Consider the following 24117-nt stretch of genomic DNA (forward strand, 5'->3'; position numbering starts at 1 on the left):
TTGGACTTTTTAATGATAGTCACAACTCCCCCGAGTTTATGGAAAGATTGTTATTTGAGCTTTCTGCTTGATTCCAGCATCCTGTTCCCATCACATTTACTTCTACCTCTGTGCTTTTGCCGACACTGTTATCCCTCATGGCAGTCCCTTGCCATGCCACCTGCTTCCTTACTTCCCCTGTCGAAAATCTTGCCTATTCTTTAAGGCACGTTGGAAGTCTATCAGGAAATGACCACAATGACAGACAGCTCAGTTTCTAAAACGCTCCATGCTTTTTCAAAAGGCATCTCATCTCTGTGTCTCCCTCAATTAATTACAGTTGTTGTAAACAATATTTTTATATCTAACCACATTGAAATGCCATTGCACACTTTCCTACTGAGTAAGAAAACACTCTCACTTTTAGTGGAAAAATGCTGCCAGAGGCAGATGTGAGCAAATGCTTAGGATCTTTCTTGAACAAGAAAATGCTAGATGGTCTTTAAGGGTTTAAAAGCTTTTCCCCCACACATTCCCATAAGGAAGGCAGTACATACACAACTGGTATCCAGAATTCCCAAATAAATGGAAGCAATGAAAAGCTGTGACTGGCAAGCTTAGAACAATCTCCCAAAGCTGGTGCCATCCACTTACATCCTACTACAACCACCATTCAGCAGTGATTGACTGCTCACAGTGTGCCAGGCACTGTGCTAAATGTGTTATATACATTATCTCACTTAATTCTCCCAACAGCCCAAAGAGGTAGTTACTATTATTATCCCCATTTTACAGATGAGGCAACTGAAGCTCAGAGAGGTTCAGCATTTTTCCCAGTGTAACAAATCTACAAAGTGTTAGAATTGATTTCAAAACCACCACTGTTTACTACTATATTATACAACATTACGTTTGAAAACTGTGGTTAAAATTAAATATGGCAGTTAATTTGAAACAACCTGTTCTACAATCTTTTTCCCTTTTTCAGTTTATTTTGATTAACATACACTTAGAGTTTAACAAAAAATAATTAAATATGTATACAAGTTAAACAGCACATGACTCCTCCTTTTTAATGGTCCTTTCCTCCAGCATCTCATGCATTATAATACTGAGTTGGCTTTCATTATGCCATAGAATCAATAGTACAAATTTTTATACATCATAAATAAATAAATGGAGGCCCCAGACATTATGGAATGGATCCACAGATACCCTGGGAATTAAGAAGGAATTCCAAAAAAGCAAGCTAAGGTGCAGACAAGTGTCTAAAGATCAAAAGTGGCTAAAGGTAACAATCCCAGATCCAAGATTCAAAAGTGGGACTCTGGAATCAAGGCTTTAAGAAGATTTCAAGTTTCATAGGTAAAAGAGGGGGGGGGAACACCTGGATTTGGGGATGCATGGAAAAGCAGATCAGATTTTGTGGTCCTGCCATTGAATAGGAAGCAAGACAGTCTGATGGCTTGGAAGAGAGAGAAGGAGAAATCCTTTCAGTAGCCTAGGACAGAAGTACAAAAAATTCAGGGAGCTGAAACACTATAAATTGGGTGTCCACTGAAATTTTCCTGTATGTTTAAAAATGCTCCTAATAAATATATTTACAGCCTCCCCCTCCCCAACCCCGAGGATCTGGGGGAAGGTGCAGATGTGTTGGACATCCTCACCTGGACTCGTGTTGATGTTGTCACAAACATTGGGACTGGCGGTTTGATGTGCTGAGCCCTCGATCATGGGACTTGCCCTTATGAAGCTTGTTACTGCAAAGGAGAGTCTAAACTTGCATGTAATTGTGCCTAAGAGTCTCCCCCTGAGCACCTCTTTGTTGCTCAGATGTGGCCCTCTCTCTCTCTAACTGAGCCATCTCGACAGGTGAACTCAGTGCCCTCCCCTCTACGTGGGACCCAACTCCCAGGGGTGTAAATCTCCCTGGCAAATGCAGAATATGACTCCCAGGGATGAATGTGGACCCAGCATCATGGGACTGAGAGTATCTTCTTGACCAAAAGGGGGATGCAAAATGAGACGAAATAGTTTCAGTGGCTGAGAGATTTCAAATGGAGTTGAGAGGTCACTCTGGTGGACATTCTTATGCACTATATAGATAACACCTCTTAGGCTTTAATGGATTGGAATAGCTAGAAGTAAATACCTGAAACTACCAAACTCCAACCCAGCAGTCTGGACTCCTGAAGACAATTATATAATAATGTAGATTACAAGGGGTGACAGTGTGATTGTGAAGACCTTGTGGATCACACCCCCTTTATCTAGTGTATGGATGAGTAGAAAAATGGGGATAAAAACTAAAGGACAAATGGGGTGGGATGGGGGGGTGATTTGGGTGTTCTTTTTTCACTTTTATTTTTTATTCTTCTTCTGGTTCTTTCTGATGTAAGGAAAATGTTCAGAGATAGACTGTGGTGACGAACGCATACCTATGTTATACTGTGGACAGTGGATTGTATACCATGGATGATTGTATGGTGTGTGAATGTATTTCAATAAAACTGAATTTAATTAAAAAAAAAATGAATACCAGACCAATTAAACCCCCCCCCCCCAAAAAAATGCTCCTAATAATATGGTGAGAAAATAAATGCTATCAGAGAGTTATTAGGGAACTGACCAATACTACAGTTTGAGTCCAGGGCGTGCTTTATGTGATTCCTTGCAAAGGATAAAAACAGGCTCCTTCTACAGACACAGTGATAATATAATGGAAGCAGTTACTCTGTATTGAGCATTTACCTTGAGCTCTAGGTACATCATCTTATTTAATAATAGTCACAAGAAAGTTATAAAGTAGGTACTATTATTATCACCATTTTCAGAAAACTGAAGCAGAGAGAGAGGCTTAGAAATGTGCCTAAAGTCACCTAGTCAACAAGAACAGAAGCAGGATTCAAATCCAAGAATTATTTGAATACAGCTTCTACTCTACATGGACCTCACATTCTTTCCTGTCCCAAGGCCACTGTGAGATCAGGGACCAATAGGGCTGTCCCCTACTCATAAATTGCTGAAAATATTCTGGGATTCTCTCACCACACTTGGGAAGATTCCTGAAAATCTGAATGCAATAAACCATAATGATTAAAAGGACGGCTCTGGGGTCTGACAAACTTGGGTTGGAGTCCTGGCTCTGCCACTTAATAGTCATATCACCTAACAAGCCCTGTTTCCCATCCTTCAAGGAGAGTCACAATACTCACCTCAGAAGGTTGTGAGGATTACAAGAGATGGTGCATTTAAAAGTCTCAGCACAGGACCTGGTAGGTACATGGTAATCTATCAGTAAAAGGCATCCATTGTTGATATCATTTTCAGCTTTTAGGAAATAGAGACCCTCAGCCCTGATAACATACCAGAATACCAAAGCCAAGGGATACATTAGAGGGTGAAACACAGAGAAACCACCAAGGAGAGGCAGAAGGAGAAGAAGAAAAAGAGGATGAGGATGAGGTAGAAGAAGAGGAGAGAAGAGGGATAAGGAGGAATAAAGGAGAGAGTAAAAGAAAGAAAGAAAAAGAAGGAAGGAAGGAAGGAAAGGGAAGGAGAAAGGAAGGAAGAAAAAGAGAAGAAAGGAAAGGAAACAAGGGGAGCGGTAAAGAACCCTACCTCATCCATCACAGCAGGTGAAGAACTAAGACATTGATTTATTTGTTTGCAATTTGAACCCAACAGAACCAGAATACAGCTGAGCTACTGTAAAGAGATTTTCTGAATTCATGATTTCAAGTATGAAGAAAGCGCACACGAGCACACACACTTTTCTACCAGGTGAAACAGGAAAGAAGCACATTCCCAGTACTTTGGCTCAACATAGCTCTGAGAATGGTGCTCAAGGAGGAGCGCTGGGCACATTCACCGGAGCCCAGACAGCAAGCCGCAGGCTCCTTGAGAAGGGCGAGCCAGCGGGCCTCTCCCAGCTTGGCAGGCGGCACCGCGCCAGGGCAAACAACGCAAGGGCAGGGCACTGGGAAGCCCCCCCGGTTTGCAGGGAGAGCTGCTGACCCCAGGGCCCCCGTGACTGCCTCTGCACTCTGGGGGCCGGAGTTTCAACTGTTGTGTCCTATTAATTAAAAACAAAAATCCTTCTTTTTTGGGGGGGAAATGTTGGCACCAGAAATCCCTAGAGAGGACCAGCAAATACCGCCGGTCTGTTTCCGAACTGCATTCTAGGACTGTAACCAAACCTAAGACTTGAATTGAGTCAGGGGTGAAAGAAGGGTGCGCACAGGTTAACCTCCCCCACTCCTCCCGCCTCCCACCTCCATCCCTTCCCGACCCAGGAGAAGCGGCGGAAGGAAAGGCTGGGAATTTCAGGTGTGCCCTGAACCTCACGCTGGGGGAAAGCACGGCGGCAGTCCAGCGGACACTCCCCCCCTCTCCAGGGACGTGCGCGCTTTCTAGGATGGTCCCACGGCTCAAGCGCCTAAGCTCAACCCGGCGGAGAAAGGAATCTTCTCTCTGGGCTGCGGGAAAGCCCGACCCAGGCTCCCCGCTCAACCCGCCGAGCGATTTCCCGAGCCTCCCTGCGAAGCCCAGCCTGAAGGGTCCCCCTATTGTTCGCGGGGAGAGCGCGTCGCTGCGCGGCGCCGCGCATCCCACCCCGCGCTCCGAGCCCCGCTGCGGGGGCGCTTGCTGCCGGCTGCTCCCTGCGTCCCCGGTCCTCCGGCGACCACCGGCTCGAGCGCACCGCCCCCCAACTGTGCCCCCTCCCGAGTACTCACTTCTCCCCAGTCCCTCGGCTTTCCACGCTGTCTCCTCCACCGCCCCATAGCGCCTCAGAGGCTTCTCGGCTTCCAAATGGGTGGACAGGGATGGCTTTAACTCCATCACTGATCCGCGCGGGCAGGTCGACGCGACTCCTTTTACTCCATCCCCGCCGCGGGCTGCAGGCAGGGAGGCGGCTCCAGCCGGCAGCGTTTTAAGGGGCCGGGCGCCCGTGACGCTGCTCCATCTCTTCCGCCGGCAGAGCCCGGGAGCGCCGACTGGTACCCAGGAATGGGGGGGGGGGGGGATGCAAGGAACATGCGCAATGAAGACTTAGGGGGAGAGGCTTGGGGGCTGGGTAGGAGAAAGAGGGGCGGGTGAGAACTCTTAAGAACAACAACAGCAACAACTAAAATAAAACCAAGCCAAAGAGAGCCAGAACAAGCCCTCTGACCATCCTGGAGAGCCCCATAGGGATTCGTGCTGACGGATGCTTTGCACGAGTGTGGCCGTGCAGGTGGCTGGTTATCTGTCAGCTGGCTGCTAGGCATTGAGTGGGATCTGTGGGCGCGTCTGTATCTGTGGGCGATGGATCCATCTTTATGGGGAGTGTGCATACAGAAGCGTGAGTGTGGACCTGGATCTGTGGGTTCTGTGCATGACTGTGTTTTTGTCATGACCTCTGTCGTTTGCATCCGTGGGTATAATTTGGATGTGAAATGGGATGTGAAATCCAGTCTTGTCTGTGGATGCTTGTGTCGATTCTGTATGTATTTGTGTGTACTTAAAAGAGAAGAAAATATTTTAGATGCAGGTATAAAACAGCTATGTGGAATGTGGGATCTTTACCTTCCAGAAAACAAGAGTTTTATCTTACTAACAAAGAACGGCAGCATTAAAAGTATAAAACAAAATATTTAGTAAAGTCAGCACCGTAACTGATAAAAAAATAATAAAATTTGTTGAATGACAACTAAGTGCTAAACACTTCCTGATAACGCTATGAAACAGATACTCTTTTATTAGCATTGTTTTACAGAGGAGGAAACTGAGGCACAGAAAGATTAAGTTATTTGCCCAGAGTCCCACACTTGCCAAATGGCCTGGTCAGGGCGTGAATCTAGGCAGTTTGAATCCACAGCCAAGCACACTTAACCCTCTCACTATGTTCACTCCCTCGGCTGCAGAGCGATGGTATTTTATGTCATACAAACAGGCTCTACGGGATACGGGTTGTTTGTTATTTGTTGTTGTAACATGCCACCTGGGCCAATTTTAGTATCCGCGTGGCTTGTGGAAGTGTAAAACGACCAGCTCTTTAAGAAAATGATTTAGTAACTGGTAGCAAGAGCCTCTAAGAAGTTATTGCCAATAATGGGCTTCTAAACAGCTCATGGGAGGAAAAGGAAATGACAATGAAAATCATAAAATACTTAGACCTGGATAACAATGAAAGTATCACATATCAAAACTTGTAAGTTTTGATGTAAGTAAATGCATCCGTTTAAAAATGTAAGAGTAAAAACAAATGTGTTAAGCATTCAACTCAAGAGACTTTAAGAAAAAAGAACAGCAGATAAAACTTAAGCAAAGTAGAAAAAAAGGAAATAATAAAGGAGCATAAATTAATGAAACAGAAAATCGAAAAGCAATAGACAGGATCAGCAAAACCAAAAGCTGCTTCCTTGAGGAGAAAAAAACTAACAAAATAGGCACACATGAGTACTACTAAGAGTGAAAAGTTTTAAACTGAGTTAAAATGGAAAATTTTCTAAAATTATATCAAAATGTGTTTAAGAAATAACTACAAATCAATAACCATTTCAAAAATTAAATTTTCTTAATATAGAAATTTATTTCCCATCTCAGTCTCACAAAGGCAACACATCAAGAGTTTTATAGGTGAGTTTTACCAAATAACAGATAATCCTTAGTTTATAAACATTGTTTCAGGGCCCATTTTATGAGGATAGTATAACTTTGAATCCAAAAGTAGATTAAAATATGGCAGTAAAAAACTTCTAGACCAATCTCACCTATGAATACAGGTGCAAAAATTCTAAATAAAAATACTCTATGAACAAATAGAGTTTATTCTCAAAATGGAATGATGGCCCAATATCAGATACCATATTACAGCAAAAAGAAAACTATTTGATTATTTCAATGGATACAGGAAAAACATTTGAAAAAATTTGGCAGTCATAGATATGTATATATTTTTTTCTTAGCAAACTAAGACTAGGACATTTCTTAACCTTCTAGAGAGTAGTTATCAAACATCTACAGCAAATATACTTACCATTGAACCTCTACTAACATCCCCATTAGAGTCAGAACAAGACAAAGATGCCTACAGTCTCCACTTCTGAGAGGCTCTATCCTAGTTAAACCAGAAAAAAAATATATCATGTAAGAATTGAAACAGAAGAAACAAAACTTTCCTTTTCAGAAAATGTAATCGTCTACATAAAAATGCAAGCAAATCCACAGATAAACTACTAAAATCAATAAGAGCAAGGTCTTGGAAACAAAATAAGCATAAAAGAATAGTAGTATTTTTGTACAACTTTATCAAACTTGAAAATATAATCATAATAGCAAGAAAGACCTTTGAGGAGAAAATTATTATTTTATATCTCCTGGAGCAATTATTTGTTTGTTTGTTTTTATGTTGCCTTATTAAGGAACATTTTAAAAACTGGCTAAAAAAAGGAGCTATAGATATACCATGTTCATGGGTACAAAGAATCAGTATCATAGAGACAGCAATTCTCTTCAGTGCAATTCCAGTTGAAATTTCAATACAGAAAAGGATTTTTAAACGACTTTGACAAGCTGATCCCCAAATCAAAAGGAAGAGCAAAGAGCCAGGAAAAGGCAAGCCGGTGTTGAAGTAAATAAACAAGGTAGAGAAAACTTAACTGCCACATATCAAAACCCATCACAAAGGCTTAAGACATAAAAAGAAACTTGAGAGTCCCCAAACAGACCCCACATATTTGGAAAGTTTATATATGACAGAGTGAGGCATTACGGAACAGTACAGAGTTTTACCCTATACTTCCTGTGCTTGTTTGAATCTGTTATGTACCCCATAAAAAGGGCATGTTCTCTTAATCCATCCCTGTGGATGCAGACCTTTTGATTAGATTGTTTCCATGGAGATGTGAATCCACCCATTCAACATGGGTTTTAATTCCCTCGCTGGAGTCCTCTATGAGAGGATAAAAGGCAGAGACGTTTTGGAGAGAGCTCAGGGAAGCTAAAAGAGAAACGCCCAGAGATGTTCAGACTGAGAGGGCCATTTCAAAACTAGAGCCCAGGAGAAAAGGTCCAGCAGATGTCACCATGGGCCTTCCCATGTGACCAAGGAACCCCGGCTGTCAGCTGCGTTTCTCCAGGAAGGTATCCTCTTGTTGATGCCTTAATTTGGGCATTTTCATGGCCTTAGAATTGTAACTTGTAACTTAATAAATCCCCATTGTTAAAAGCCAACCCATTTCTGGTATATTGCATTCTGGCAGCCTTAGCAAACTGAAACACTTCCTGTCATACATGCACCCCCTCTTCTCCACCCCACACCACCCACAAATTCCGGGTAGATTAAAGACCTACGTGTGAAAATCAAAATTTTTAAATGTTGTTAAGTTGATATGGTAGAATACCTTCATACTTTGAAATAGAAAGAAATGCTAATTGAGGCACAAAAAATACGAACCTTAAAGAAAAATACTAATAAGTTTAACTACATTAAAATTTAAATATCTCAGTTAAATGCAACTCTCTATAAGCAACGTGAAAAGAGACATCACAAATCAGGAAGATGTACTTGTAATTGATAATATTGGCAAAAGATTAGTATCCAGTATGTTTTTTTTTTTTTTACAAATTCTACATATTAATAAGAAAATTAAATCCCAGCAGAAAAATGGGCAAAGAATTAGTATCAAGTATGTTTCTTTTTAATTCTGCATATTCATAAAAAAATGACATCCCAGTAAAAAAAATGGGCAAAAGATATAAATAGATAGTAGTTAGGGAGGAAAGGGCATATGAGAAGATGCTCAGCCTCCTTAGTAAAAAAGGAAATGAAAATTTAAACAAGTATATATCATCAGATAGGCAAAAATGTCTAATAATTACATGAGCTGTAATTTGAACTTTCATATAATGCTAATGGGTGTGTAAATTGGTGCAACTGCTTTTAGGAGCAGATGAGCCTCCCTAGTCAAGTTGAAGATGTGCAATTCTACTTCTAGGTATATACTCTGAGAAAAACTCCTACCCATGTGTGCAAAGATATGGGTACAAAGACCTTCAAGGCAGCAATGTTTGTAATTGTGGAAAATTGGGAGTAACTTTAATGCTCCATCAATGGAAAAATGGATAGATTGCAGTAAATTAATATAATAGGATCCTCACACTCCCCTTTGTCCAGTGTATGGATGGATGAGTAGAAAAACAGGGCAAAAAAAAAAAAAACCTACAGGAAAAAAAATGGGGGGGCACAATTTGGGTGTTCTGTTTTTACTCTTGTTTTTTTTATTCTTGCTTTCACTTCACTTCTTCTGGTACAAGGAAAATGCATAATGCAGAGGAAAAAAGAGGTCATTTGTAGCATGACATATGGTATAGTATGATATAGCAGAATGGCATAGTATTATAGCATATATAAGCTTTTAAAACATACAAAATAAAGCTATTATTGTCCATGAATCTATATACATATACATTAGAATAATAAACACCACACTCAGGATGATAGCAATCTCTGGGGAGGCAGAGGAAAATGACTGGGGAGGAGTAAATAGTTGATTTCAGCTGTATCTAAAATTTATATTTAATTTTTTCAAACTTTTTACTTTGAAAAATTTCAAACCTACATAAAAGTTGCAATGATAGTATAATAACCACCCAGAGATCTTTCATTAAATTCACAAATGAATATCTAAAATTTATATTTCTTAAAAGAAATTTGAAACAAAAATTTTAAGATTTGTTACAGATGTGTGGTGGGCATTTCACCCATACCAGAATGACTAAAATTTTTAAAACTGACACTACAAATGATGGTGATGATGTGGAGAAGCTGAAACTACCATTCACTGCTATTAGGAGTATAAAATGGTACAACAAATTTAGAAAACTGTTGGGCAATATCCTAAATATATATATGCCCTATTACACAGCAATTCCACTCGTGTGTATAGTCCAAGAGAAATAAATGCTTGTGTTCACCAATGTCCATAGCAACTTTATTCATACTAACCAAAAAATGGAAACAACCCAAATGTCCATCAACAATAGAATGGATGACTACATTGTGGTATATTAACACAAGGGAATACTACATACCAATGAAAAAGACCAAATGACTACCAACAAAATGGATGAATCTTATAGACATAATATAAAATAAAAGAAGTCAGACACAGAAAAAGCATACTGAATGATTCCATCTATTTAAACTTCAAAAACAGGCAAAACTTATCTATAGTCGTAGATGTCAGAATAGTAGTTACCTTTAGTAGGGCCACTGAGTGGGAACGGACATGAGAGAGAGCCTGCTGAAATGCTGGAAACATGTCTTGATCTGGCTGGTGGTACAATGGGATATATGTGTGTGTGTGTGTGTTTGCATGTGTACATTTTACACACACACACACACACACACATATACATACATATTCATATTTATGTAAAAGATAATTGAGGGGACACTTAAGATATATGTGCTTTACTGTATGGAAGTTTTATCTCCATAAACAAGAAAAATTAACAGTGTGTAGACATTAAAATAAAACACGGTTTGTGGGTTCAGGGATATTTGTCATGTTATTCTCTCTACTTTTCTGTATATTGAAATATTTAATCATTTTTTAAAAAGAAAAATTAGCCAGATCTATTGGACTCAATAATTCAACTCCTTGGACTCTAAGAAATATTTGAAACACTAAAAAATACTTACACACAAGTTAATTTTTTTTACAATTTGTGTAACAATGTGGGTAAATGAGGAAAAACCCACAATCCTACAAAAGGGAAATGGCTAAATAAATCTTGGTATGATGTACAATGTAAGACTTTACACTTATTGAAAATGGTGTTTACAAAGAGTTTTAAATGCCATGAGAAAAATATAGCACAATGTTAATCAGAACATAAGGGGAAAATAGGAAATCTAATATAGAGTTTGGGTTGTTGTTCTTGATCTTTTGGCTAAGATCAAGTGTGCACTGTGATCTCAATCATATTAAGCATTTCATAGAATGATAATGGTAGAAAATTTAAAAAGCTATTGTGATCCAATTTTGTCATGTTCTCACATATTTACACACGTGTGTATACATATCTAGGAAAATACTGAAATAAAATATACCAAAATGCAAATAATAACTACCTATGAATGTTGAGATAATAGATAACGATTTGTTTTAATTCTCCAATTTTCCTATGAGATATATGGATTCTTTTATTATCAGAAAAAAATCAATAATGTTTTTAGTGCATGGAAAATAAAAAGATGAGGAGTGATTTCACCAAAATATTAACAGTGATTGTTTCTGAGAGATGGAATTTGGGGAAAATCTTTTCCTTTTTAATTTTGGAAATTTCCAACCATCTATTCTGAGCACATGTTGTTTTATAATTCAAAAAAGAATAAATCCAGTTTCTAAAAATATGTGAGTAATACAATTCTGTAACCCTAGAGAACAAAACTATCCCTGCAACAGCAGTGCCCAGAACCCTGTCTGTTTGCATTAGTTTAGGGTGATAAATGCTTCCAGTTCAATAACTGGTGGCAGTAACCACGTGCATGGAATTATTAGGTGGCTGTCCTCCAGTCCCAGCTCCTCATCCCGGCTGGGTGGCTTGGCGCTGCTGAGAATGCCAAGGACTCAGGAAGGATGCTGAAGGATTACAAAGAGCCAGGGCAACAGGGGCCGGTGCAAGACACGTGTATAACTGTCATTTGCGATGATTGAAAGGGAAAATAATGCAAGATCATCTTGGTAATTTGATACTTTATTCAGCATGTGACAATTTCAAATGTACATGATACTGAGCTTATCAGAAGAGCAGGGTTTTCAAAAACAGGAGCTTTGTAGTCAGGAAGACTTGAGTTTGAGTCCTGACTCTGCCACTGACAGGCTATGTGACCCTAGACATGTCACTCAATCTCTCTAAGCTTTAGTTTCTCCATCTTTGAAAATTATAATAGCACTACCTAACCCCAGAGGTCTGCTGTGATGATAAAATGAGATCCTGTACAACACTGCCTACACATAGTGAGGCCTCAATAAGTGTTAGCTGTTGCTCTTGTCGTCATTGTCATCATCAGCATCATCATTATTGGACCTGAGCACTATGCTAGCTGAGATTTTGCATTCTGACACTTTGGGCAGTTGACAAATGAATCTCCAAATCAAAAGCAGAGACCCATTAAAATGCCCCTGAGTGGAGAAATCTGAACCCTCAAGCATTGCTGGTAGGAATGTAAAATGATGCAGCCACGTTGGAAAACAGTCTGGTGGTTCCTCAAAAGTTAATAGAGTTACCATATGGCCCATCAGTTCCACTCCTAGGTATCTACCCAAAAGAATGAAAGTATATGTCCAAACAAAAACTTGTATATGAATATTCACAGCAGCACTCTTAATAACCAAAAATTAGAAACAACTCAAATGTCCATCAACTAATGAATCAGTAAAATGTGGCACATCCTTACAATGGAATGTTATTTGGCAATACAAAGGAATGAAGTACTGATACATGCTATAGCATGGATAAATTTTTTTGGTACAGTCCATCTTTAAAAAAAAAATACACTTTTATTGAGATATACTCACATACCCTACAATCATCCACAGCATCATCATATAGTTGTGCATTCACCACCAGAATCAATTTTTGAACATTTTCCTTATTCCAAAAAAAATTAAAATAAAAGTAAAAAAGAATACCCAAAACATTCCATCCTCCCATCCCACCCTAATTTTCACCTAGATTTTGTCCTCATTTTTCTACTCATCTGTCCATACGCTGGATAAAGGGATCGTGAGACATGAGGTTTTCACAATCACACAGTCACACCATATAAGCTACATAGTTATGCAATCAAGGCTCCTGGATTGCAGTCCAACAGTTTCAGGTATTTCCTTCTAGCTATTCAAGTACACTAAAAACTAAAAAGGGATATCTATACAGTGCATAAGAATGCCCTCCAGAGATACCTCTTGACTCCAATTGAAATATCTCAGCCACTGAAACTTTATTTTGCTCCATTTCACTTCCCCATTTTGGTCAAGATTTTCTCAATCCCACAATGTCGGGTCCAGGCTCATCCCCTGGAGTCATGTCCCATATTGCCAGTTCACCTGCCGTGTGGGCTTAGAAAGAGAGAGAGGGGCCACATTTGAGCAACAAAGAGGTTCTCTGGGGGAGACTCTTAGGCACAATTATAAGTGGGCTCAGCCTCTCTTTTGCAGTAACAAGCTTCATAAGGGTAGGCCCCAAGATCAAGGGCTCATCCTACCAAATTGTTAGTCCTTAATGTTTGTGAGAACATCTGTAATAACCCAGGTGGGGAAGTCCAACATTTCTGCATTTTTCCCCAGTTTACCATGGATAAATTTTGAAAACATTTCATTAAGTGGTAGAAGCCAGTCATTAAAAAGGCCACATGTTGTATAATTCCATTTATATGAAATGACCAAATAGACAAATATATGCTAAAGGGTAAAGGGTTTGTTTTGGGGCTGATGAAAATGTCCTAAAATTCATTAGGGTGATGGTTTGATGGATTTTAGGATTGATGAATTTTATGTGAATTATATCTTGATAAAGCTGTTACCAAGCAACAACAACAACAATTTTGAGGAGGTCTAAACATTTGGATCACACTGCATCAATCCGAGATTAACAAAATGTTTGGGGCAAACCTGTGCAGCTGGTGAGCTGGGCATTCAGGTGTCTGGCCATACAATGCAAATCCATCCTGTGCTTGCTGGGGTCTGGCATCACCTGATGGCATTTGTCCACCCCAGCTTGTCTGTTGATGGTGATCATTTGGATTTCTGTGGCTGACTGGAATTGTCCAAACAGCAACAGTGATTCCAAGACTGTCCCAGCTAGTTTCTCCAGTGCACTGGCCCAATCCAGAGAGATTGGGCTGGCGGACCTGCCTCCCCACCCACCCTCTGAATATGTACTTTGTCCAGTATTATCATGGGGTTTTACCTGAATCAGATATTTTGCTACCAACAAGTAGACTATACGTTAGTAAGACTATATTTATATTTCTGTATCTGGCAGTGATAGTACAAGTTTCAATTGTACAAGATGTAATCACAAAAGAACATCAGAAAGACAACTTCTTGTTCCCATGTTGATTCTTTCCTTTCTATTTTATATCATGGAAGGAGGGGTAAAGGTGGGCATGGACAGGCATTCAGATTGTTCAGTCTTTTTACTCTTACAAAATTGGCCCCTCTCTTAACAGCCCCATTTATCCTAATAGACATTCCTTTTATAAAAGTATATCATTTATTGGATTTGTCTCTCTTTGATTCCTGGAAAACACTCAGAAAATCAGTGGCAATTCAAGGAAAGAAGTTGCTAACCATTTTTGAGATGAATGTGCACCCAAGTCAGTTTGGCACTGTGCCTTGTTGCACCCAAGTCACCCACTGTGGTTATAGGAAAAGAGGGAGTGACCAGAGGGGAATTTATCTGTGCCTAATACAGAGGGAAAATACATTTCCAGTGACCCAAAGAAATATAGGAAGCGTTATCAGTAGAAAGTGAGAATTCTAGAAACCATGGTTGAATGAGAAGAAATACTAATTTTAAGCTTCAGAAGAGAGGGTCCCAGAGGTTAAGACCATAGCTCTGAAGCCAGGTTGCCTGAATGAAAATCCTGACTCCATGCTTAGTAACCATGGTGGTTTGGAGCTGTAGGTGCCCTCGAAAAACATATTCCTAATCTTGATCAGTTCCTGGGGGGTATGAATCCATTGTAAGGAGGCCCTTTAGATTCGGTTACTTCAGTTACGGTGTGGCCTATTACTGGAGTCCTTTATAAACTGTATGAAATTACGACAGAGAGATAGAGAAAGCCACAGAGGGAGCAGCCCGAAGTTGAACATCAATGGAATGGAACCTGGAAGAGTACGGAGAGACCAGGAGAGGCTGCCATATGCTTTTCCATGCGACAAGCTAAGGACCAAGAATGGCTGGCAGCAGCCCCAGAATTCAAGAAGTATTCAAGGAGAAAGCATCACCCTGATGATGCTTTCATTTGGACTTCTATCTCAGCCTCAAAACTGTGAGCTAATAACTTCCCATTGTTAATCCATCCTTTTGCGTGAGCAGCTTAGGAAACTAAAACAGTAACTGCATTACCTTAAAGAAACTACTGAAGTTCTCCAGAATTCACTTTCCTCTCCTTTAAAATGGGTTAATAATTATCCCTATGCCAGAGGAGTGTTGAAGAGATTAAAATGAATTAATCCATGTAACTTGCTTAGCACAATACATGGCACAGAATAAATACTAATAAATGTCATTGTTATTAATAATATAATTTTAATGATTACTTGAAGTGTAAATTTGCTTAGGTATTATGCTATAATCATTGGAATATTAAGATCATCCTTGCATAAATTCCAGAATAGTAATTCTATGTAGTCATTATATTTGTAACAATAATATTCTTGGTTTTATAGACTCCTTACAGGGAGATCAGTGTACCCAATATTAACATTGCTATGCTGATCATTAGCATGTGTCTTTGTAGTTTTACAGATATGAAGTCTAAGGAAGCAGTGAGGGAGACTCACTAAATAAAGAAGGACTAAAAATGTCAAGAATTGGACTGGGATGCATGCTCTATGCAGTCCCAGACCCCATTCTTTGCCAGTCTGCAAAGCAGTTTTAATTTGCATGTATAAGCAAGGCAGACTTAAAGGCAGTCCCACACACCTGCACTGCATGGCGTTGGAAATTGCTGCTTCTCTCTTTTCTCATCAAATCAGGGTGTGGAGAGGTGGTATCTGTTCTGTTCATAAAGCCTGGGATCAATGTCTTAGAATGGCATAGCTTTCACACACAAAAATTGGACTTGTTAGCTTTCTAAAATAAATACAGATGGGGAACAATAAACTAACGTATAAATGGACCTTCTGACTTAAAGGAAGGTGAACATAGAATTAATCGTGTAAGCATGAGTTTGGGTTTTAGTGTTTCATTTCTATCAGTTGGTTTCCAGAATGCACACACATATACACACACACAGAGCTAACATTTTAGTAGGCATGTGAAAAATATTTCCTGTAGAGCAGAGTGAAAAAGAACTTGGACTCTGGAGACAGACCACCTAGATTTGCAGTCCTAGCTCAACAGCCTAACTAGTTATGTGGCTGTGGGAATGTCACTTCCCTTCTATTCTACTGAAACTGCTCTAAAATCCCTGATGGCCTATTCACTGCCATATCCAACAGGTCCATTTATACATTAGTTTATTGTTCCCACCTGTATTTATTTTAGAAAGCTAACAAACAAGTCTAATTTTTTTGTGTGAAAGCTATGCCATTCTAAGACATTGATCCCAGGCTTTGTTAATCAGCCTATTTAATCTCTCCAAAAAACATAACATTGTGAGCCACACCCTACTTTAAACTCCCCACCAGGCTTCCAGAACTTTCTCCAAGTTCTCCCTCCTACTGTTAAGACCCTACCTTCTCCATCTCCTTCACAAGCCCTTTTCTGTTGTGGTTCTCCCCTTTGATCTTCTCTTCTCATTCACTCCTTCCTAATCAAACTTATCTCTTGTTGTGGCTTCAACACCAATGACTCCCCAATCTCCGTCTCCCGTCCCAGTGCCTGTCCCTCTCCTGAGCTCCAGGTGTGTAGATCCACCTACCTCATGGACATATCCAGCTCTCCTGGAAAAACTGATAAAAAAGGGAAATGGGTTCGGAAGAGACAATAGAGATAAAGAGACTTTTAGAAAGTACAGTGTAGATGCTATTAGAGAAGGCTTGGGAGAAAGAAAAGAAGCTCAGGAAATATGTGCTCAAACCTAAGGACCTGAAATCCTGCCCCTGTTAGAGAATGGAGATCTCATACTTATGCATGAAGGGCCCAAGGAATGGGATTGGGTGTTTGGTCTGTGCCGGGGCATGAAGTTACCATGCAAGAAGCCAGGGCTATGTGCACACATAGAGTATGGAGCTGGGTCTGAGAAAAATTTCTGGAGCATGTGGAGACTCTCTTTCTATTAAGGTGATTTCTACTATTTAAATGTGACATTTACTAAGTGACTACCACATGCCAGGCACTTACGAGACTTACTCCTCTTAATCTTATGAGGATAGGTGCTGTAGCACAGAGAGGTTAAGAAAATTGTCTCCTAGTAAATGGCAGAACCAGGATTTAAATGCAGCCAGCCAGTCTGAATGCCCAAACAATCCACACCATCCCTCAAAGCTGTTTCATCTCAAGGAATCACCACAGCAATACCCAGGAGAATGAATTTAAATCTTTAATCTGAACATGTTCAGAATCGGAATCATGATGTCTCCCTCCAAACCTGCTCCACTTAAACTGGAAACGTGAGATTCCTCTTCAGTTCCCCACTCTGCAGTATCCCACATTCTCCCACACACAAAGAGCCAACAAATCCTGTTGAGTCTACCTTGGAAAGATCTCCCATTGTTCTTTTCTATTCCCACTGCCTTGCTTTAGTTCAATTCTGCATCATCTCTTACCTAAAGAGATTACTTGGAAACGAACATCTTTCCTGGGTTTTTTCATCACTGGAGACCATTCTCCACACTGCTTCTAAAATTGTCTTACAAAAAAATTAAAAACACAAACAAAAATCCAATGTCACTCTCCTGATTAGAAAGCTCCATTGACTTCCTGCTGCCTGCCAAGTGATTTATACAACCAATCTCCTTGTTTTGGGCAACAATCAGGTTGTTCCCAAACTTGTAACATTATTAACAAAACTGTAAAGAGAAATCTTGCTATTAAAGCTTTGTAGATGTCGTTTGTTTCCTTCTGATGAATTCCTAGAAGTGAAATTGCTGAATGAAAGGATATGTACATTTTTAAAGGCATCTGATGCCTGTTATTAAGCTGTCCTCCACAAAGATCATGCCAATTCACACTCACCAGAAGTAGGTGAGATTACTACAACTTATAATTCATATGTTTACATGAATATACCGTGGAGTAGAAATATGTTCTATTCACTTTCAAATCTTCAGCGCCTATTGTAGATAGCATAATCACATCATAACCCAACCACTACTAGGCTGTGTCTATATTCACCTGAGTCTTTCATGTAGAATTAATTCATTATTATCCCCTTGCACACGGGACTGGTATTTCTTGATGCTCCATCCAGGGAACAAAATCCTTGCATCATATCCGTATTTACTATGTATGTATGTACAGACACAAACTTCCTCACTTCAATTTTCCATTGAAAACAGAATACTTATGCAGGGCAAGTACTCTCTGGAAAAGGGATGACCTAAACTAAATAATAAAATAAGTAAAGAGGTGTTGAAAGTATACAAATCTATATTTCTGGATGTGTATATGCAACTCTCTATTGGACAGCTCTACCCTACTAAATGCCCCAGAAACTCTTCAGATTCAACACTTCCCTCCAAAACCTCTTTCTTCTGTATCCCTACCACAGCTGGTGACTTCTTTATCTCACCCAGTCATTGAAGCCATAAATGTATTTTAACCTACAAATCTTGCTGATGTTAACCAGGTAAATATAAATTTATTAACTTATCATTTATCCCTTCCTCTCCATTTCTACTACCATCTAATCAGGCTCAAATTATCTCTTCCCTAGACAATACAATATTTATTTAATGTGAATTCTTTCAGCAGTTATTTTGTAGCACTTACTCTGCCAGAGACTGTGCTAGATGCTAGGGATTAGCCTGGAAGAAGACATACTGTTCATTAGCTGGCAGAAATTATGGGCTGATGCAGGCAGTCTCTGAATAATATATCACCCTCTTTGAGATTCATAATGAACATTAGCATCTTAGGAAGTCTGAGAAGCTTTGTGTAACCCTGTGTTTCCCACACTTCTTTGAACCCAGAACCCTTTTGTCAGATAGCAGCTACTGAGTCCTCAAAGCTGTGCACCACAAAACACTTATGGGGACATCCTCAAAAAAAGGAAGGCAAAGGTTACAACCAAAGTTTGTTATATTTAGTTTCCCAGGGATGCCATGTTTCGCTAGGTTCTGTCTATAAACAAGCTACATGTATTATTATTTGACTTCTGCATTTTATTAATCTAATATGTATATAATTTGATATCTGTGAAAGTGCTGTGATAGAGCTAAGCAACAAATGATGAGGAACACTGATTAAGATGAGGAGGGTGCTGAATGAGGCTTCCTGGAGGAGGTGATATCTCAGCTAAGTTTTGAAGGATGGATAGGAGTTAATCAAGTGAAGGGCAGAAAGTTTCCAGGCAAAGTTGTAAGGACAGGTGCAAAGGCATGGATTTGTGAGTCTAAAGACTTTGGGGAAGTCCAATAACAATGGAATAGTGGTACACAGGGCTCTATGCTAAGGGCTTGGCATGCATTACAAGCCTATGAGATAGCTTCTATTATCCCCCATTTTTTAAATAGATGAAGACATAGCCTCAGTGAGGTTAAGCGGTTAAGGGAAATTACCATAGTCCATAACTCATGAAAGTGGAAGCTGGGATTTGAGCTCAAATCAATGTGGCACAAAGGCCCATGTAGTCAACCACTGAGCTACCTTGCAATTAAGTGCAACACAGATACAGGTAAGGGGCCAGCAAGAGATGAGATTGGCTAAGCGGGAAGGAGCCACATTTGCCTCTTAGGCCTAAGGAGTATGGAGATGATCCAGAAAGCAATCCTCTAGAATCAGAGAAGGATATAAACAGGGTAGAGACACATGATCAGTGCTTCTGAAAGATCACTTTGATAATACTGGGAAGAGTCGGGGTGGAGGTGAAATGAAACCAGAGCTGGGGAGATGAGTTGGAAGGCTCTGATGGTAAAAGACATCGGTGCTTCTAAAATTTTAATGTATTAAAACGCAGATTCCGATCCAGATGGTCTGGAGTAGGGGTCTGAAATTCTTAGATGTTCCCAGGTGATGCCAAGGCTGCTGATCCATGCACAATATTTTAGATGGCAAGGATCTACATGAAAAATAATTAGGGCCTGAAATAAGCAAGGGAAGAGGCTTCAAAAGGAGGGACTAGACTAAAGAGATATTAAAGTGACAGGACTTTTGACCAAGCAGCATGATAGTCACACTGGGCTGTCATCATAAAGCATCTGTTCAACTTTGATGCTTCTCAAAAGTATCTCCTGGTTCCCTATATTATCTTCAAGGGCCCTTAGAGATATTGGGGCCCTCCAGTTAAGAAACTCTGACACAGTTAATTTTTCAGAAGTAAAATGAAATAGAAAACACTTATGTGGCATATATCATGAGCCAGTTGCTAAACGCCTCTATATACGTTATTCTTTCACCTGGAATATCCCCATGCCATCCCCCTCCCCAACACACACACACACACACACACACACAGGAATTCCTACTATCTTTCAATTCTAAACTCGTTTGTGAAAATTTCGTAGGCTTCGCTCAAACACACAATACCCACACGTGAGCTGGTCATTCCTTCCTTTGTGTTGCCACCATCTTTCATGTACCTTTTATCATACTATACTGGAATTACAGAAGCACAATCACAGAAAGAGTGTGGGTTCGAGGGTCAACCAAACTTGAGCTCCAGTCTTGGCTCTGCCATGTGTTGGACTGATGTTGGAGGAAAAGGCCCTTCATCTCCTTATCTACAAAAATGGTGATAATACCTACTGTGAGGTCACATGTATTATTTAAGATGCTTTCCCTCAAGCAACAGAAAATCTAATTCCTACTGGTTTAAACAGTAAAGGGAAAACCTATCAGCTCCAGTAACAGAAAAGCCAAGAGGTAGGAGAGGCTTTGGGCATAGGTTGATCCGTACGTTATGAAATCACTTGGGTTTCTCTATGATTCTTTGGGTGATACCTTCCTCTTTCCATGCCCTTCATGTTAACAGAAACAGCTGTGGCACTTCTGGGCCTTACATCTGCTTTAACACCCCAATCAGAAAAGGAGAGAATGCCTCTGTCCTGGTTTTCCAAGCAAAAGTTATGAGAGTCACTCTAATTGGACCGATGCAGGTCACATGGACACCTCTGAACCAATCACTGTAGCTAAGGGCATGATACTTGCTGATTAGCTTAACATTAGCCATGTGACCCACCCCTAGAGTCATTCTTCATGAGGATCCCCAAACACAACCTGGTAAGAGGGGTGAAGAAATGGATCCTGCCGAGGCATCCAACAATTCTTCATTACACCAAGTAATGTGCCAATTATTATATTATGTATAAGGTGTGGCCCGAGCCTTTTCTTTAGTTAGTGGGTACACAATAAATTGTAGCTATAATTTGTTTTTTGAGTCTGTCTACCAGACAATAAGCAAACTGAGAGCAGGGTCTGCCTCTAATTCATCTTAGGTATCGCTAATGCTAAGCATAGTACCTGGTACCAAGAGGGTTTGAATATCTGTTGAATTATTGCTCATGAGTGGAACGGTGAGATGCAAAGTGATGAAGTTATATAAACTGTCTTGACATGGAAAAGAGGATTGCAGGACCTCCGATAATATGGAAAAATAAGCTATTGCTCGTCTGCAGCATTGATAAGATAAGCATGCTATATTTAGAGACTGGGGCTAAAATTGGAATAGATTCCAGTACGTATATTAGGGTTCTGCTATAAGTTTTGGTCCATATACAAAATAAATGCTAAGCAAAGTGTCATGGTCTCCTCTTTGCCTGGCTCAGGAGTAGAGGGTGAGATTAGACTTCCCCCTAACCCTTGCCTTAAGTCTATTCAAGAAGTTCTCCTGTGCATACAATATGGGATCCCATCCTACAAAGGAAAATAAATAACAAGATCTTATCCCAGCACTGTGTGGAGCTTAAGAATCAATCTCGATTAAAAAGATACTAACGTTGAGGGCTCCCACCAGGTGCCGGGTACTGGTCTGATGGTTTCACATACGTGGTCTCATTTAATGCTGAGTCAGTTGAGGCTGAGAAACCTTAAGCTCCTTACCCCAGCTCACACAACTGGGAAATAACGACTATGGTGCTTGTAGAGGCACATGCTTCTGAACCACTCTTCTCTTTATCAGAAATGATTTCCTCGTGTAAGCTTCAGGGAATTTACGAGGGAAATATTGGATTTCTGTAATATGACTCATCAGCCCACTTTAATATTACCTATTCATTATAATGTAATGATGCTTGCCTGAGCGAGTAAATACTGTTGGATTTCCCCCTCTGGCTCTGTAGCATCCATACCTATGTCACAGAACTATAAACAGAGGCTAATTACATCACTTACATATGAAATCAATATTAAGAAAATTTCTAAACTGCTCAATATTTATGTGTTTGGAAATATAAGCTCTAATTTTGGTCAGCAGTAGCATCTAAGTAATGCTGACTCAGAGAGGAAACATTTGTTGTTGACATGAGAAGTGGAATAGAAGAGCTGACTCATGCTGTACCACATCAAATGTTACCACTATTAATATAACATGTGCTAAAGGGGGAGCCAGGTGCGATCAGACCACCTCCGACCAGCAGGCTTGTAATTATACCAGCACACAGATACAGGAAATATTGTCATGCTGCTATGCCACCTCATTGTATTATGGTCCTTATCAATTAAGCTTATAATTAATTTGCAATCATCGGGTAATGTGATCAGCGCAGTGGACCATTAAAAACAGGGTATGCAAATTCACACTCTTCAGGGGACAGGCAGGGAATGCAAATGAATAGACTGGACTGGTTGTAAGATAGTGGGGAGTGAGGTCTAGAGTGAAATATCTAGCTGAGGCAGCAGATTCATGTCAGATTCTGCAGCATATTGCTTATTATAGGTCTATAGAAACCAGGTGGCTAGATCTCCCAGTTTTTCAAGAGATGCTAGAAACCCAGATTTTTAATATGAAACTTCCCACATCTTCAAACTGGTGAGTGCCATAAAAAGCACACTGTGAGCCAGGCCTGATCACTGGTTTGCAACTGCCAATTCTCAAAGGTATAGCAATTCCATCATTTTAGTAATTAAAAAAAATTTAAATAAAAGGGTGCGATGCAGGAAGTTGAAGTGATCACACCAAGTTTATTGTTAAATAAGGAAGTGTTGATTTCTTCTGGATTTGGAGATCTTAACTCTCACTAACATCCCAAATTATACCCAGAACAACATTGGGCTTCATCAAGAATGTTGATCCTCACACCTCTTACATGTTCGCACCTAGCAGAGCAGAGAGAAACACTTTTTAAATAGCACCTGTGCCTTGAATCTATTTGGGAGAAAATAAACTGCAGACTTCAGTGTTCAGTTAATCTGGGCAGTATCTGCTTAGCTCAGGAGTCTCAAATTATTGAATTACCAAGAGCCACTCAACCGTTTTCCCCCAAAAGGACTGTTTTGAAATATTTATCCTCCAAACTGCATATATTAAGTAATATTTACCTCTAATGAGACCAAGATGAGAATCACCACCTGTGTTGCTATGGCTCCAGCCAAATGCTTGTGCAGCCCTGTCACGAGTAAATTTTTGCTCTGAAATGCTGAAAATGTGGCAGATTACTGTTACAAACCCCCTGAGGTCTAGAAACCTCACTCATTCATTTTGTCAACAATATTTCAGGAATGCTTATTGTTATTTATCTATTTAATAAATATTTAGTCCAAATCACTGTCATTTCTCACCTTCTTTAGTACTGTATGGATTTTAACTGTCTCTCTGTGTCCATTCTTTATATCTGTGGTAATATTTGCCAATTTGACCATCCAACTGTTACCTATAGGGAAGATATAGCATCCAGAAGAAAATAAACAGGTCCTGAAAGGCCACTCTGCCAACAAAACCCAGGATGTAAGAACAAACATCACCACTATGACAATCAATTGTATTATGTCCACAATTTTACTTTAGAACTCAAATTTCCTAAACTTATTGTTTACATTAACCAGTTCAACTAGACAATGACAAAAATATCCATTCCATTTTATGGTATGATACTTTGGAGTCCTACTTTAAAAAAAATAGTCAAGATTCCTTAGTTTTCCAGCTGCCATGACAAATACCAAATGAGTTGGCTTATACAACAGCAATTTGTTGTCTCACAGTTTCAGAGGCTGGAAGGCCTGCTTCCACCCGGGGTGGTAGCATTCTGATGAGCTGCCAATCCTTGGGTTCCTTGGCTTTCCTGTCACAGGGCAATGTCCTCTCCTTTCTCTTCTGGG

The 24117-nt window shown here is 39.9% G+C and overlaps 1 protein-coding gene across 1 annotated transcript in view; it reads right to left on the bottom strand.

Moving 5' to 3' along the window:
* The window catches only part of BMERB1 (bMERB domain containing 1), a 158013-nt gene extending 153034 nt beyond the window's left edge, over positions 1-4979 (bottom strand). The window contains exon 1 of the mRNA XM_037815273.1: positions 4716-4979. Coding sequence (XP_037671201.1) covers positions 4716-4821 — 106 coding nt within the window. The 5' untranslated portion in view covers positions 4822-4979. The remainder of the gene's footprint in view (positions 1-4715) is intronic.
* Between the last annotated feature and the right edge of the window lie 19138 nt (positions 4980-24117).

This window comes from Choloepus didactylus, chromosome 21, assembly GCF_015220235.1.
Source record: "Choloepus didactylus isolate mChoDid1 chromosome 21, mChoDid1.pri, whole genome shotgun sequence".
Lineage (NCBI taxonomy): Eukaryota > Metazoa > Chordata > Mammalia > Pilosa > Megalonychidae > Choloepus > Choloepus didactylus.